Consider the following 17,983-nt stretch of genomic DNA (forward strand, 5'->3'; position numbering starts at 1 on the left):
CTTTAAGTCTGTCTGTTGTCTGTAGAGCCGAGGGAGGAGATTTAGGCACGTAGAAACTGGGTGGGGAGGACTAGCCTTAAAGGCGCAGTATGACATAACAGCCTCCTAGTGCAAAAATGTATAAAATAGAATCTTGCAAAAGGTATAATGAAAAATCTGATGGGTGTTTTGAGCTGAAACTTTACAGACACATTCTGGAGACGCAAAACACTTATATTAAATCTGAAAAAAAGGCTAACCTAGGTGCCCTTTAATATTTCCCCCCAACTTATTAATTTGGGTGTAATAATTTTTGGACTGTGATCATTATATTTTGTTAAATTAGTTCCAAATTGTGCTTTGGTAGTGAATAATCTAATGTATATGCACAAACATTATAAAGCATTCTGTAGAAAATATTCTTTTAAAATGTTGATCTGTGAGGGGTTGTACTTCGCTATATTAATTACAAAATTTAATAAAATATATTAAGAAAGGACTGACTAATATAAAGTAGATGGCTACATTTCTTAAAGAATAACCTTAAAGTATCAAACCCTGAGTGGAATAATCAGGAGATGGATCCAGGCTGAGCAGTAGCCTCACTTTAATATAAACATATTTTCCCACAGGGAGCAAGAAACACAAGTGTCAAAGAGAAAGCAGCATTCTGCAGCGGTTTCGATAGCAAATTAAATATCCCACCGCTTGTGCGTGCACGGCTCTTTGTTGCCATTATTTTAAACTTACGTTTAATTTTACGTTAAGCACATTTTGTATGTTACTGTTTCCTCGTAAGCAACCGGCAGAAAGTGTGTATTCTTTCTAGCTCTCTCTCTCTCTCTCTCTCTCACACACACACACACACAGCGCGCAGTCAAGAACAATTTCAGTGTATTGCGACAAATATTTAACGTTTATAAGGTTAATTTAACGTTAATAAGGTCTAGAAAACGGTCTATTTTTTAATTGAGATGAATTTCCTGTCAGCCTTCTCTCTCTCTTTGTTGCAAGCCATGGTTTTTGATTATTATGTTTAAATTATTACTGTATATGTTTTGAACTCTAAAAACAAACGTGACTCACTCGCTGTCTCATTTCAGAGCTTTCAGTTCTCAGTTGCATCAATGCTTGACCTTAAAGGTTTCACGACAGTAACGTGCACGAGCAGTTATCTAGATTATTTAAACTGAACTTAGTTGGATCAAATTATCCCCAATTTACTGTTATGAAACTAATTTAAGCGTGGACGTTTAGTTCGGTTTATTGAAGTTGATTTTTTTTTACTTTAATCCACGCTTAACCTGTTTCATGAAACAGCCCCCTACATTTAGTTTGGTTGTTTTGGTTTTAAGATTGCATGTAACATTCTCTTTAACAAGTGGCAAACATCTTCCCATGTTATTATTGGCAATGCTTTATAAATCTGTCGTCAACACAAGAGTAGCATCTCAAAAAGCTCTAATAAATCAAAACAGAAAACTTTTAGGCTTTTTTTAGGTTATTTTTATTGAATTGATCCCAAGGCTTCTTTTCCCCTCCCCCCATCACTCATTGAACATCTGTAGCAGTGCTGATGTGTAGTACTCATGCTGGTATGATATTAACACACACGAAACAGTGGATGATCATTAAAGAGGCCAGGTTTCGTCTACTAGATGTGGTTTTATTTCTGCTTACAGTACATTCTACAGATGCACGTGTGTTACATTACCTTGAAACAACATGGTCATTTAATGTCGCCTCTTAAAAACGATATATTGGTCCTAAAAATATAGAAAGGAACAAATTTAAAGTCACAAAAACTGTACATTATTAAAAATTCACTAAACACCACATTTGGTTGAATGTTCTAGTACTGTCTTCAGGTTTTCTTTCTGAACAAAAAAATAAAGCAAATATGTCCCTTTAGAATGACGAGGAACAGAGTGAATGACACTTCTTACTGTGTACGGAAACATGAATGTGAATGAATGTGTGCTCCTCTACTCAGTGCTATAGGATCCTGCGGTTGATGGAAAAACAACTGCGAACATGTAAAGGGGAACGATGATATTAAATGTTCAGATTTCTCTGTTAAACTAGTAATGATGAAAGGCATTTTTTTTAGACGAAGCGTACAAGTGTAAAAATAAAGTCCTTTTTGAGGGAGTTGGTCCAGCTTCAAACACAAACTATTCATTAAAACACACACAAACATTTGAGGATGTAAGGGTTTCAGAAAGCCATGTCATGAAAATCAAGAGTGAACCCGATTAATCGTACTGAAGAGACAGCGAAGATATTGTTTCAGTGAAAGTGTTGCTAAACGAACCTACACCGCCATAAAACAAATATACCCTTTGAATTTTAATATCAATACAGTCTAAAGTTTAGTTTCCCCCACAAACAACAGTCATACACCAAGCGAAAGCTTTGAAGACGGCCATCTAAGCTAGCAGAGCTTAAAAACGAGAAGGTTAAAACCGGCCTTTTGTTGCGAAAGTTAAAACAATCCTGTTGTTGGCGTTACGTCAGATTTCTGTGGAATCGATTCGGATTTGGAAAAGAAAAACATTTACAAGGTAATTGCGAATGATCAAGTGGTTTTTACTCTCGGAATTGTACCCTTGTATGATTCAGACATTTATTTTCAGGAACTGGAAAGTTAAACTTACACATTTAAGCATCTCAAAAGGATTTCAGAAGCCTATAAACTGAACCGCAAGAACTAATCACAATTCAGATAAAAAATAAATAAATACTAAAAAAAATAAAAAAAGATTTAAAAACGGTGCAAGAAAATCTCAATTCAAAAGTCAACTGGAAACTCTGAAATAGTCACAAATCTTGCAATGAAGTCAAATGGACGAGTCTATAAAATTGCAATTGCAAAAAATTGTTTAAATTGCAAGCAATAGTTAACTTTTCAGTCAAAATTGTGCAATATTAACTCAAGTACATTAAAATTGTTATTCATGATAGTAAGAAAATCCAGAAATCAAACATTCACAACCACAAAATAAATTGCTATTACAAATGAAGAGTTCAGACGCATAAACCCCCTAAATGCCATCTGAAATGTTCTAGTGAAATTAGCATTTTTTTCTCTGTTTTTATGCAGTTATTTTACTTTAGATTTAATAAAAATAACATTTACATCAGCTAAAGTGAAAAATCTGAACCAGAAAAAATAAGAAAAAAGCTCCCTTTAAAATAACATTTATGATGGCATTTAGAGGCTTTTGCCTCTGAACTCCTCAAAGACAATTAAATAAAAGAAAATAGATTCAAATGCGAAATCTCACAACATCTCAGTTATCAGAAACACACGTGTGCTAAAACGGTTCAATTACCTTCTAAACTTGTTCTCTCCAATGTCAGAACCAGCTTCCACAGATTTCATCATGAACAAACACTGATTTTCTGGGTTTTCGGGAAGATGACGGAAAAGAAAAGCCTAGTAAACGATGGCAATCCTACAGTAGATGAGACCAATATTCTACAAGCAAAAGACGTGATGAGTTACTCGTGATATAGAATGTTTACTGGCCATTTCATGAGTCACCTATACATCTCTCTACGACGGGGTCTGTACAGTTTCACTACAGTCTATTGCTATTAAATAATCCCATCTATTTTTTTCTGTCTTTAAGTGTGTGTATATATAGCATATAATAAAAAATATACTGAGGAAATTGCTTCTAGTCTCAAAAGCACAATTACGTTACATTTTCAAATCAAGGGGGACACAGGCGGTCCGTGACCTATACATTACGGAGCAGAAGGCTTTGAGTAAAATGCTTGAAACGTCCTGAAAGAGTAGTGTGTCCGCGACACGTGACATCAAGTGTGACCCAATCAAGTCCTGAAGAAGTACCCCAAAGGAGCGACGGATGAACTGAATTATAGAGCAGAAGTTTGTACGCCGTAATACCAGGTGATAAAGAAACAACCGAAACAGATACTTGTAAAATGAACAGAACAAATCTATACATATATCTACAGGTGTATGCATACAGAGGCTCTCCACAAAGAGTTTGTTTTAGTAGTAATGAGCATCGAGGGGGCGTGGCTTTCCAATGGTTCCCCCCATACAGCAGGGGGCAGCGTTTCTATTTGTCTTTGTTGTCGTAAAACTCCGCCCAGCGGCTCTCGAAGAAGCGTCGCATGGCGTGTCCGGCCTGGCCCACCTCAGACGTGTCTTCGTTGAAGAGCTCGCAGTTGTTGAAGACCAGCTGAGCATCGGCCGCAAACTCCTCGCAGCTGCAGTACCTGAGACACACAGATAGGTGAATTAACCCTTTCATCGAGTTAACGAGTACTAGCTAACGTTCATACTGATGCTAACTGTAAACATTTTGGCTGAAACAGCCTTGTTAAATAGTCAGTGCACTGATCAGGTTGTCAGCCATTTTAAATGCAGTCTCAAACCATAAAATTCTCCTAGCGCACTAAATCGTTTGCACCAATACGCACATTGTACCCTTAACGGAAGTTATATACGAAGTTAAATACAAATCACGAATCAAGTTTTTCTACAAAATTATTTATTTATTTTAACATAAAAGGACATAGCTAGATAGGTTAGAAAAACCTAGCAAACATTTTGAATTGTTTAATGGTTGAAATGTTTTTGTCATTTGAAACTTTGATTTCGTCATTTTTTGGTTATTTAGCTATAATGTACTTTTAAAATTAAAGGTTATTGCACGCTAACCCTAAAAATTTCATCCGTAATTTTTGCACGTTAAAAAATAAATTCAACCGCACGTTGTGTCAAACGTATTGACACATGCTGCCTCCGAAACTTTAGTCCGTCATAAATTCAAACTGGGTTCTATTCTTTCCATTATTCGCATCCGAAAAAGTCACCGTACAAGGGTAACGCTAAATACAGATTGCCGTTATTTGAGCTACAGATAACTTTATGACAAACACAGTGCATAAAATAAAGACAGATTGTGGCGGACAGTTAAGAACCAATTCAGTGACTGGTGCACCTCTCCACGGCTGCCATTTAGTGTGTGCCCATAGACCAGGGCTGTTCAACTGGCGACCCGTGAGCCGAACTTGGCCAAAAAGACAATTTGTTCCGGTCCTCCAAATAATGTGACCAAGACATCAAAAATAAATTTAGTTCAGTCGAAAAACGGCAGCTAGAGTTATGAAGTGACGTGCGTCTGTTCAATACTGCACAAGCTGCAGTTGAAGGCTGCGCAGAGCGTGAATCACCTGACATTAAGCGAGTAGCACAAGCAGCTAAAAACATTTGAATACTTAATCGTAAAGGCTCCTCAAATAGCAGCGGGCCGTTCACATATCACGTCTTTTCCGCACCCAAGTTCGTTATTTCCAATGTAAGAATATATGTCAATATGCACACACAAGCAGACCGATGCGCTTGTGCCTTCCAGACGCACCGAGCAGAAAACATCTCATGGCGTAGCGATGAGAGTTGTGCGTGGTTTTCAGTGCAATTTAAATAAAAGAAATGTTAGACGAATTATTACAAATGATTAAAATGATTATGTATGTATGAACGCAGATAACAGTTCATTTAAATACTTGGCTAATATAAAGCTTAAATTTACATTAGACGTGATAATCGTGAAACCATGATTACTCTATAGACTATATAATCATACAATCATATGTTTCATCCATAATTGTTATTCAGTTCAAAACATAACATATGAATGTGTCTGAATGTAGAAGAAGCCTACTTGAGCGATGCACTGCTTTTGTTATACTCTTGAAATACTCTTGAATGTTTGTTAAAAAAAATTTAATAAATTGTACAATGCAGTGATGTTATGTAGTTTCAAAATACAACATATTAACGATTTAATGTGGAAACATACAACGTGGGTGTCTTAAGGATGTCGTGTCATCACTCATATTGAAAGTCATATCTCTCCAGCCCCTCATTTGGGATGCTTTTCATGAACTGGCCCCATGACAAACTAATTGAATAGCTCTGCCATAGACATTTTAATAGAAAGCTAGACGCCTCATGGTCCGCTTTGGTCCATTGCTCCAATGTCAATCAAGCCACCATCTATTATAATATCTTTGGTACTGCCAGTCTCTGTTCAGGATTTGTTTACGTACACAAACGTGTTAAGTATCACAAGCAATGTAAAATTCTACTGATTTCCTGAAATGAACTTTGCATTTGGGGATAATCCAGCGCAGCTCTTTGTTTAGGAGAACTCTCCTTCCTCTCTGTGCAGTATTGGATGAACACGATATGTAGCACATTCTTATTTCTTTTTCTACTTTGAAGAGAAGTATCACTGCTTGAATTGATTAATTCGCATAAGACTCAGTGTCCAAGGTTTGTGTACGTGACAAATTTTTTGGATATGAATGCAAAAAAAAAACCACATGAAAAAGTCAAAACTTTCAGACTTCAGTGCACAAAACCCTTTAGTAAAATAAATCGATGAAATGCAGAAGTTCTGCTATTGTTTCATAAACTCCAGTTTTGATGATGTACAATGAGGACGTTCTTGTGACACTCACTCCAGTGTCTGAATTCGTAAACGTGAACCATTGATAAATTGATTTATCGAAGCACACCCATTGTTCTGAAAGGCTGAAATAGTAGCGTGAGATGATCTTTTTTATGGCTATATCCACTGAGCAGTACGTTTCGGTACAGTTTGCATCTATGTCCATTACTTAAACTTTGTTTGATCATTTATTTTCTAATATTTTTTTTCCAGCACAGTAAATGTCACATTTCATGAGTGAGAAGCAACTTACCCTCCCTGCAGAAGTCTTTCCCTCATAGTGAGGAAGTCCATGGGGTTTTTAATGATGCGTCTGTATCCCTGGCACCATGCGAGGGTTGACCGGCTCCAGGAAAGGCCAGGCGTCCGAATGAGCCTCCATTTCCATCAGAATGATCCTAAAGCACATCAAACAGCACACTGATTAGTCCACATCAGCCACAGTCAATTCATTTACTCAGAACAGATGAACCTTCAAAGCATGACAACAGAGGTTTCATTCTTTAGATTATTTTTATGGAATATTTTAACAATGAAATTAGTTTGAATGACAAGGAATGACCATTGAAATAAATAAGCCACATAAAAACTTTAATTATAAAATGTATTCATTAATAAACACATATAATAGAAAATGTTTAATTACTAAAAGTCTAATAATCAATTCAAAAATAATTGTTTAATTAACTGTTGAAGTAACGCTAATTGATAATAGGAAATATTTATTTATTTACTTACAGTGCTTAGCATAAATGAGTACACCCCATTTTAAAAATGATTATATATATTTAGATCAGATATGATTTATCCATTTCTCAGTGGATATAGGTCATTTATTTTTTCGGTGCATTTGAGCAAAACAGATTTATTAAACAGATATATTAAAATAATATTTTAGTCACTAAACATCTTATAAAGATAATACATTTAAATTAAGCAAAATATTGCAAGAAAAGTACAAACTACAAAATATCACTAAATTGTGTTTTTTTTTGTTTCTCCAGATTTTTCCTATTTGTAAAAAGTTTACAAAATATTTCTCTCTTTGTCATTCATTCATTCATTGTCTTCTGCATTTCCGGGGGCAGGTCATGGGGGCAGCAATCTCTGGGGAGAAGGAAGTCTGGGGTTCTCTCCAGACACTTCCTCCAGCTCCTCCAGGGGGATCCCGAGGCATTCCCAGGCCAGCAAGGAGACATAGTCCCTCCAGCGTGTCCTCGGTCTTCCCCAAGGCCTCCTCCTGGTGTGACATGCCTTGAACACCTCCCTAGGTAGGCGTCCAGGAGGCATACGAAATGGATGCCTGAGCCACCTCAGCTGACTTCTCTCGATAAGGAGGAGCAGCGGCTCTACTCTGAGCTCCTCTAGGGTGACAGAGCTCCTCACCCTGTCTATAAGGGTGTGCCCTGCCCCCCTGCGAAGGAAACAGCCGCTTGTATCCAAGATCTTGTCCTTTCGGTCATGACCCAAAGCTCATGATCACGGGTGAGAGTAGGAACGTAGATTGACCGATAAATCGAGAGCTTTGCTTTTCACCTCAGCTCCTTTACCACAAAGGGCCGGTACACTGAATGCATCACTGCTGCCGCTGCACCGATCCGCCTGTCAATCTTACGCTCCATCCTTTCCTCACTTGTGAACAAAACCCCAAGATACTTAAGGACTTTCCTCCAACCTCCAGGTGGAGGAGTTCAAGTATCTTGGGGTTTGATTTAATATTTTTTTCCTAACATAAACTTGGACTACCATTAGAAGTTATTCTGTTAGATTTTCATAAAACGCCTACTAATCACTTCTACTAGTCAATCTCCATTTGCTAAGTGATTAGAAAAGTCAGTTAACGGGTTGGTCTGTGTCTGAACTGCCGTAAATTACTGCTATAATATAAACAACACAAGAAATTGACCACAAGTTACTTAAAAACCAGCTATCAGCACAAACAATTCTATTGGTTTTATTGGTAGATTTAAATCAGAAATTGAAAAAAAGCATCTTCGTGATCTGATTGTGGCGTGTGTCTGCAGCTGAGGACTCACTCGCAGTATGTGAGGTCAGGCTGGTTTCGTGTGGTCATTCGCCTGCGTTTAGAGGGAGAGATGCTGGTGCTGCTGCTGCTGGAAGGTGCTGGGGTCTCCTTCTGTCGGGTGGTCATGCGCTGTCTGAAGCCTTCATCCTCATCCGAACTGTCCTCTCCCAGACGCCGCTTGCGCACCTTCGACCTCTGACGCGACGAGCGCTGAGATCTCGGAGATTCGCCCGTTTTCTGAAAACATCCAGTTTGTTACTTCAAATTTTATTAGTGACATACAGAGTCATACACAGTGAAATGATTACACAAACACTCCTGACCGTAAATAACAATAAGAATCTACATTTGGAAAAAAATAGACATTATGCAATAGAAAATTCAATCAAATATAAACTATTTTAAGACTTCACATAAACAGGCTAAAAAAAAAAACCCTGATGTTTTTCATTAAACAAAACAAAAAAAGTTTATCAACGTTACCTTTGCAACACAGTTGGGACAGAACCAATCGCCTTCTGGCACCTGCAGGACCTTCGGCCTCAGGCAGAACATGTGACATCCACGATCACAGCCGTCACACAACAGCAGATACTCGTCATCATCACCCTTACGACACACCTGACACGTCTGCAGACACACAATACATAGTTTTTACACACTTTACAACATTAACGGTTAGTGAACACCATGCGTGAATGTTTAGCATTCAGCCAATAATCAAATGATTGATTTCGGCATGTATTTTGTCTTTATAGCACGCCTGCTCTTATATGACTGAAAACTACTAAGATAGCTTTACTTGTTATCAAATCTCTTTTAGAGTACGCAAATGTTACCATAGTGGTAAGGTGCTATACTTGTAGTTACGGTGATCTACAAATGCATCTCAAGTCAAACAGCCGCTGTAAACATAAATCACATCAAAAAATTCAGATCATGGCATGTACTAGAATTTTAGAAGCTACTTGGTGCCACTGATGTCAAATTAAAATCCAGAGCCCTGACAAATAACTTCTGAGACACCTAACAGTGTTAATTTTGTTGACGAAAGATCCATGACTAACAAGTTTCTGCTGACGAAAACCAAATAAGAATTAAGCAACGATGATGACAACTATAATAAAATCTACTGACATTTTCGTTGAGTAATAAAAACGAGATGAGAATGAGATTGACCAATTCCAATATCCAATTAGAATTAAATCGCACACGCGCACATTTGAAAAGTAACTGATCCACAAGAGACATGCGATGCGATTACATCATCCATAAGGGCATCTGTCTGTTGGATTAAACTATTATAAAATAGCAACAGCTGAGAGAAAAAGAAGATTCACGTTTGATGTCGACAAGACAAAAATACCATAAACCGTATGGGGAGGAAAAAGCTGATTTAAATACAACAAATCTAAAGCAACATCAGCATGCCAGGGAATCATCCCGATGCCCATTTTTAACTTAAATTTAACAGACATGTATACCTTGTGCAGTGCAACTACATACAGCTAAAGAAAATATCACTAGCCTAATATATCACTATATTACTTTTTCAAATATCTCCCAAATGATGAGCAAGGAAATTCTTCGCAGTATTTCTCATTATATTTTTTTCTAGAGAAAGTCTTAAGAGTGCTTTCACACCTAGACTTTTGTTTCGGAACCCGCCTCATTTCCCCAGTTAGCGCGGTTCATTTGGCATATGTGAAACCAGAAATCGCGTTCATGTCCGCGCCAAATCAAACGGCCTGAGATTGCCTGAATAAGGTGGTCTTGGCTCGATTAAAACAAACTCTGGAGCGGATTGATTGTAGGGAGAAAAGTAAAACGATCCGAGCCTGGCTATATCACAGTGTATTATGGATATGTAATAGGCATATATATGGCTATATGAAGAGAGAATTATGAGTAGGGTGGAATGTCATTCCTACCGGTAAATTCGCGTTTCATGTCAAATATGAAAGTGAAAGCATGCTGAACTATTAACGAGAGCTGTTTATCCGTTAGGAAAACTGACTGAACTGCAGTCTTGGTTTATCTGTTATTTCTCTCTATAATTTAAAGCCTATAATGTATAATTCTAGCCAAGGGCTACGTATGAGAGTCTTACCTCTAATTTTGAATGGTTACACCCACAGACATAGTCACCAAATATAAATTAAAACGCAGCTTTTCGCTTATGTCTTGTTGCTCATTGCCATAAATTAAAATAAGGACGCATGACAGCTGAGCAGGGACTCTGGAAAATAAACTGTGAAACTGACCAATGTGAGGAGAGTTTACTCGCACATGACTTGTTTTAGCTCCTTTGGTCCGTTTAGAAACTTTGTCGTGTGAAAGCGAACCGCACAAAGTGCAACATTATAACAATTTTCATCCCTGTTTTGGAACAAAACAGGTGTGAAACACCCTCAGAAATATATATTTTAAGTAATGCAAAAACTGCTAAGGCATTCATTATCAGCGGCCTTAGGAATTTTTCCCCCCTGATTGGCTACAAAACCCACTATTCTTGCAGAATTTACCTAATTAGCCAGTAAATGACTATAAGCTGAATACCAGAATCTTGCTAAATAACTTAAATTTATACATATATTAAACTTATGTTGACAAAAGAGTTGAATACATTTCTTTATTAAATAGCACTGGAGGAAGAAGCAAATTTGACCATGATGTAAATTTATCTTTAGTAAAACTATATCTGTAAAAATTATACTTGGATATATTTCAGATATATATATTTCCCTTATATTACAGTATTCCATAATGTCAAAAAATTACCATCATAATCATATGCAAAACCGTAAAACACCGCATTATCATGTGGTTTCCATAGCTACATTCCATTTTGGATATGCACATAAAAACTCGGTTGATGGAAATGCCAAGATGCACATACATTTTGAAAATGCACATAAGAAACATATGCGCATAACTTAATAGGATAAACTTTATTCAATAGAAAAGATGCGCATAAACTACGATGGAAACACTTTTACTGAACAATTTCCAGTGTGTGCAATTAAAAGGTCAAGTGATTTTGTCATTAGATCATGGGATGATAAAAATGAGTGTAAATGTACAAACCAGCAGGCTGAGCACACTGTAAAAACCATCTAAACTGTTGTTTTAGTCATTCTAAAACGCCTTAAACGTTTCAGTATTAGTGTTATTATATTATTGATGACCTCTAGAATTGTCAAGAGCATCTGTGCTCGGTGTCTGACACCTTTAAAGGCCATTGCGCGTTCATTGCGCGTCAGAATACGGTCTTCTGAGGCGCTGGTCATTTAGTAAATAAGGAAAAGATTGATGCAGCTTCACCTACCCCAATAAATTCCATTTTTTAATCAGGAAGGGACGATTTTGTTCTCTTTGACTCGTTGGAAGGAAACGCTGCTTTATTCACACGTCTTTTATGCGAAAATCCGGTTTTGCGCGTAAATTTAATTCATATCTTTGGTTGGAAACATATCTTATGATAATTGGATGAACACTGAGCGTAAATGGATGAAATGAAAACACATTATTGTGTGTTTATATATTGTGTGTATATATAAATATGTACATGATTATTATATAATTATTGCATACCATATTATATTACATTACTCATTCATTTTATACCTCTACACTAATAATAATTTCATAGATATTAATACACATATCTCCTAGTCACGCAACAATACAATTCATTACAAAATCATTAAAACATTTGTGTTCTGTTTGCAATCAATTTGCGATTTGTCTGCATGTGAACAAACTCATGATGCTGATGTGGGATCAAATCCCCACCAAATGTAGGTGTTTTGGATCGAATAACATCGCCTGTAAAATTATAACGCGCAAAAGCGAAAACTAAATGCAGAACAAGACACAACACATACCGAAAGTTAATGAACAGGAATCAATAATAAAAATGGCTTTAGAATTAAGAGTTACACTACTCAAAACTGAAACCTGAACTTAAAGTTTTCTTAATTGCAAACAAAATCAGTTTTTCAGCTCATACTTTAATGTTTCGTGTGCTTACAGTCTTTCCCCCTTCGCTCATCTGCACAGTCAAAAAAAGATGCAATTCGAGTTTCATTTGGTTTCAAGTTGCTCCTCTAGCCAATCAGATGAAGGGGTGAAACATTTGGCAGGGTTTTGATCACATTGAAATATAAATGTCCATCAGCATATGGGGTGTATTGAATGTGTTATTTTACCGAGCGTTCATAAATGTATATAATAATTGCACAGTCTGTCAATCAGAGTGAATGTTTGATTGCTCTGACCACTTTAATGATGGATCTCTCCCAGGCAATGGCCTTCTCCAGCTGCAGCAGACAGAGAGAGAGCTGAGACGAGCTGCGACAGCGGTCCAGACCCTGACGCCACGTCCTCAACCTGGGTGTGATCTCACTCTCCAAACTACATACACACAAACAAAAACACATACATCACTGACAATCCAGAACACACACATAATGACATGATCTGCAATAATGACTTCCTTTAAATATTCAGATATAAATAAAATGATGAATTATGAGGAAAACTTTTTAAAACAAATTGCTGTTTAATGCTGCTTCAAAGGGCTCAAACACCATACAAGTCCACTATAGAGAGAGAAACACTGACATGTTTTCCTCAAGAACCTTCTTTTCATTTTGACTGAGGACACGATCACTATTCTCTCTTGAATTGATTCTAAGCTTAGTTTTTACCAGTAGATGGCGCTGTATGCTTTACAAAAAGCTATCCGCTTGTTAAGTGTGATGTCACATGAAGCAGCTTCCGGGGTCCAAGCACTCTATCAAAGTGCATGAGGAGACTCAACAAATGTTAATAATAAACGTTTACAAAGCGACCTAATACTTTCAAAAATCACAATCGCAATATATATATATTACATATACATATATATATATATTACATATACATATACATATATATATATACATATACATATATATATACATATACATATATACACACACACACACACATCCATGCCTAATATCTGATGAACAGAATTTGATAAATTTTTATAGAAATTGTTATAATTTTGGTATTTGTGATGCAGCAAGTCCAGAGACTGTTGTGTAGACCATGACTTTACAGAAGATTCACTTTAATGTGATATGACTAAAAAGTGGTCATGAACAAACATTTTCTCAATTCAAATGAGTAGCGGCTTGGACCCAGTATTCCATCAGTCACCGATATGTCACGACTTAAGTGGATACTCTGGCAATCCTTGTCCAACCTAAAAAAATCATAATTTAAATTTGGGAAAGGTTTAAGCAAACAAGAGTAATACAAGCATTCTGAACTGGGTTTACAATAACCTTGTTACATAAAAGCCAACTTACAGGATTCAGACAAACGCACAAGTGATCTTCCTTGTGAGCATTTGAGTGTACAGTTAAAAACAAAACATTTGGTGTCACAGAATGACAACTGGTTTCTAGACTTAGTTTCTAACTAGATTCTAACTAATTTAAAGTGATGTCTGCTGTTAAAAACTAGTAAAACTAGAGCGCCATGTGGTGTTAAAAACTAGCCTAGAGCACCATCTGCTGTTAAAAACATCCTAGTTAGACTTAAGGCCGGCTCACACTGCGCAATTTTTTGTAATCCTGAACTATTGTAGCATGTCAGACTGCAGGAACATAGCTCTCGTGTCACACTGTAAAATCTCAGCTGTCAAAGTCGGACTGAACAACAATGAAGACGCTCCAAACACGAAAGAAAGCACCTCCGGAGTTTGATGTCGTCCACCCGCGACACTTTCACTATTCCGCATTCTGAAACGATACTGTAGCAGCAATTTTGCACACAGCTTGTCTCAATAATAAAACCAGGATGAAAAAAAAAAACACAGTTTTGACATTTCCCTGCGGTCATTTGAATTGCCACATGGATTTCGTCATCAGGTTCTGTGCTCTTATTGGTTCTTGGATTGATGCTCACCGCAGATGATGTCACACTGCAGGAAAGTGTGTAAAAATCTTCTGACACTACCAGAACTTCATCGGAGGAAAAATCTGATCGCAACGAGCATTAAGCAGCTGTCTGTGAACATGTCAAACCAACGATTAAAGATCACTGATTTTAGCCTAGGATTTCAGGAATCTTTTAGGATTTCTTTTGTCTCAGATGACAAAATTGTGTCTGAAATCTCACAGTGTGAGCAGGGCTTTAGACTTACAGACTTAGAAACAAACTAGAAACTAGTCTAGAGCAATGTCTCCTGTCAAAAACTAGCCTAGCACGCCATCTGCTGTTAAAAACTAGCCTACCACACCATTTGAGGTTAAAAACAAGCCTAGTTAGACTTGGGTTCTAACTAGAAACTAATCTAGAGCGATGTTGTTAAAAAACTAGCCTAGCATGCTGTCTGCTGTTAAAAACTAGCCTAAAATGCCATCTGATGTTAAAAACAAGCCTAGCTGCTGTTAAAAACTAAAAGTCACACCTCTAATGGTAAGTTTAGTTAAAACATGGTAACCATAAACTATTGTTAGTGTAGCAAAAGCATGGCTAATTTAATCATGGTGATCTTAGAAAACTTACTATAATAATATTCACTATAGTATATTTCAAAGACCCGGTGACTTGTCAGAATACCATGTCAGAAATAAATGAAAGTCTTGTGGCAGGAAATGTCATTATTTTATGTTACAATCGTTTTACTTCAGCATTTTCGTCTCATGCCATGAATATGCGAATATTAAAGTGGTGTCCCAAAAATATTTTAGGGTGTAAAGAGAATTCACCCACCTGACAGCATCTAGTGGGACCTCCTCTCCACCGGGTGGAGGGGTGAGAGGTGCTAGACGCACCACATCTGCTGCATTCCACAGCGGCTCCTTCAGAAAGCGCCGCTCGATGTTGCGCTCCAGGTTAGCGAGACGGAGGATGGCCAGGTCCAGGGGGTTGCTGGGAACTCGCAGCAGGTCTGACCATTCCTTCTTGGTCTTGACGATCCAGTCATCCCGGGGGTCAAGCTCATGCTCGTAATACTGAAGGTCGTCCCGTGTGGAGTCCGGTTCTGGAGGGGTAAAGATCTGAAACCAGAACAAAAGCACAGTGTGGTTCAAAACACCTTCATATTTTAATTGATATGCTTGTTTTTTCTACTGTCTTGTCCAGTGTTGGGGAGAGTTACTTTTGAAAGTAGTGCATTACAATATTAAGTTACTCCCCCAAAAAAGTAACTAATTGCGTTACTTAGTTACTTTTTATGGAAAGTAATGTATTATATTACTTTTGAGTTACTTTTCTATACCTGGCTGAGGTTTGATCTCTTTCAGAGTTTTTCACCTATTTTATAGAGAAGCTCTGCATTTAACAGCCACCTATATAACCTACACCTTCATTTTCCTTTAAAAATGTAGGATCAAATTATATTTTGAGAACTTTCTGAGCCCAAAACTATACATGCAGATTAATGACAGCATGTAAAGTAACACGTTTGCTACTTTTGAATGTTTTGTGTTATTAGTTAAGCAAATTTACTGTCCACTGAGATTTGATTGCAATAAAGCCTAAGAGTACTATCATGAAACCATTTATTTTGAGGCAAAAACTAATTTTAAACCTTTAAAATGTATAACAAAATGAACATTAAGACTATAAAAACATCCTCAATTTAGAATAAATCTTTCAGCTTTATACACTGAATAAATTGCTTCACGTGGCCTTAACAAATGTGTAAATCATTCCCCCCCCCCCCAAAAAAAAAATCCTACTATATTACAAAATGCAGTCGCTTCTACAGTAGACAGTGACTGCATCTCCTCAACAATAAAAGCAACAATTCTTTTTTTATTTGAGTTTAGTGGAATGAATTGTTTTATCTGGAGAATATGAACTGATGTCAATCATCTGTTGTTTAGCTGGAGGTGCGGTGCAGTGCTTTGAATCCAGTTTTGTTTTTTTTGTTTGTTTTTTGATGTCGTGTTTCTTACAGTTGTCAAGAGTTTTACTTACACATGATCTACACTTAAGAACAGTCCACTTCTTTTCTTCCATCCTTTGCAAAAATGTAGGTCTCTGGCCTGCAATTGTTTGTTTAAAACTGTCTGTAGTGATGACGGGCGGTTCACGAATGAACGGTTTGTTTTAACTGGATCTTCAAAGCGAACCGGTTGAACAAGTATGTTAAAGGGCACCTAAGGTTACCCCTTTTTTCAGATTTAATATAAGTCTTTTGTGTCCCCAGAATGTGTCTGTATAGTTTGAGCTCAAAACAACCATCAGAGTATTTGTTATAGCGGTCTGAAGTGTCTGTATTATAACCGGTAAAAAAAAGTAAGAACTTTAACAATCAGTATTTGATGCAGTTTTTGTGAGTTGCAACGAGTCACACACAATGTCGTTACAAATTTCATATGTGCACACAAGAAAGAGAGAGAGAGAGAGAGAGAGAGAGAGAGAGAGATATATTTCTCTTTTATCTATATGTATGTTCTGTGTTTTGTTATTGCTTTGGCAATATTGTGATTTGTTTTACAGTCATGCCAATAAAGCTCTCTGAATCTGAATCTGAGAGAGAGAGAGAGAGAGAGAGAGAGAGAGAGAGAGAGAGAGAGAGAGAGAGAGAGAGAGAGAGAGAGAGAGAGAGAGAGAGAGAGAGAGAGAGAGAGAGAGAGAGAGAGAGATTAGCTTCGCACTCTGTTTGCACGCATATGTGACAATACAGGTTAATCTCCACTGCTGTATGGATATCTGTTTTGTTAATGTACAAAATAAACCTGATTAAACGTCTTATTTTATAATTGTTCTGACACGCGGCTGTGCTGATGAAGTAAAGCTGAAGTAAATGTTTTAAAACATTTTAAACTTGTGAAACTCACTCTTGATCACATTTGATGATGATCCTAGCGAACTGAACAGACCTTTTATTTCTGCTTGCTTTGCGCTAGTCTGGTCTTGTTGATATGATTATACACGTGACTACCAGGACGTTAATACGCACAGCTGTCAATCAATTCGGTGGGCGGGGGGACCGCACTCCTACGTCAAGTTGCGGTTGATCTGAAAACTGCTCCAACTGGTCCACCGTTTTTATATTGTTAAATTTGAAAAAAACGGACTGGGTGTGTTTATATCACCCCAATATGACGATCTATACACTACATCTACACACATGTCTGTCCAAACAGCTTTAAAAGTAGATTTTTCACCATAGGTGCCGTTTAAATCGAAACGAGTTGATGTGAAGTGGTTTGTGTCTTCAGTAAGTACTTAATTACTTACTGTTTAACATACCTGATACGCCCTGTGACTCGAAATAAACCAATATCATGAGTTATTCAGTTAACAGTACAACAGTACACCGACTCATCTGCAGTGAAAAACGAGACCTGATGATGATGATGATGAGTGCGAGCCAACTGTCTGCTCCCTCACAGCACTGCCTTTTATTGAGTGTGTGATTCAACCTGACTAAGGCCATTTTTATTCCACAATATATTTTTTAAAACCA

General features: G+C 37.2%; 1 protein-coding gene across 1 annotated transcript in view; it reads right to left on the bottom strand.

The window, feature by feature from the left end:
- Positions 1-1,624: 1,624 nt before the first annotated feature.
- baz2a (bromodomain adjacent to zinc finger domain, 2A) overlaps positions 1,625-17,983 on the bottom strand; it is a 59,009-nt gene continuing 42,650 nt past the window's right edge. Inside the window, 7 exon segments of the mRNA XM_056449806.1 lie at positions 1,625-4,233; positions 6,730-6,797; positions 6,799-6,874; positions 8,513-8,739; positions 8,986-9,132; positions 12,783-12,918; positions 15,274-15,560. Of these exon segments, the coding sequence (XP_056305781.1) occupies positions 4,074-4,233; positions 6,730-6,797; positions 6,799-6,874; positions 8,513-8,739; positions 8,986-9,132; positions 12,783-12,918; positions 15,274-15,560 (1,101 nt within the window). The 3' untranslated portion in view covers positions 1,625-4,073.

The sequence above is a fragment of the Danio aesculapii genome, chromosome 23 (assembly GCF_903798145.1).
Source record: "Danio aesculapii chromosome 23, fDanAes4.1, whole genome shotgun sequence".
NCBI classification, from domain to species: Eukaryota; Metazoa; Chordata; class Actinopteri; order Cypriniformes; family Danionidae; genus Danio; species Danio aesculapii.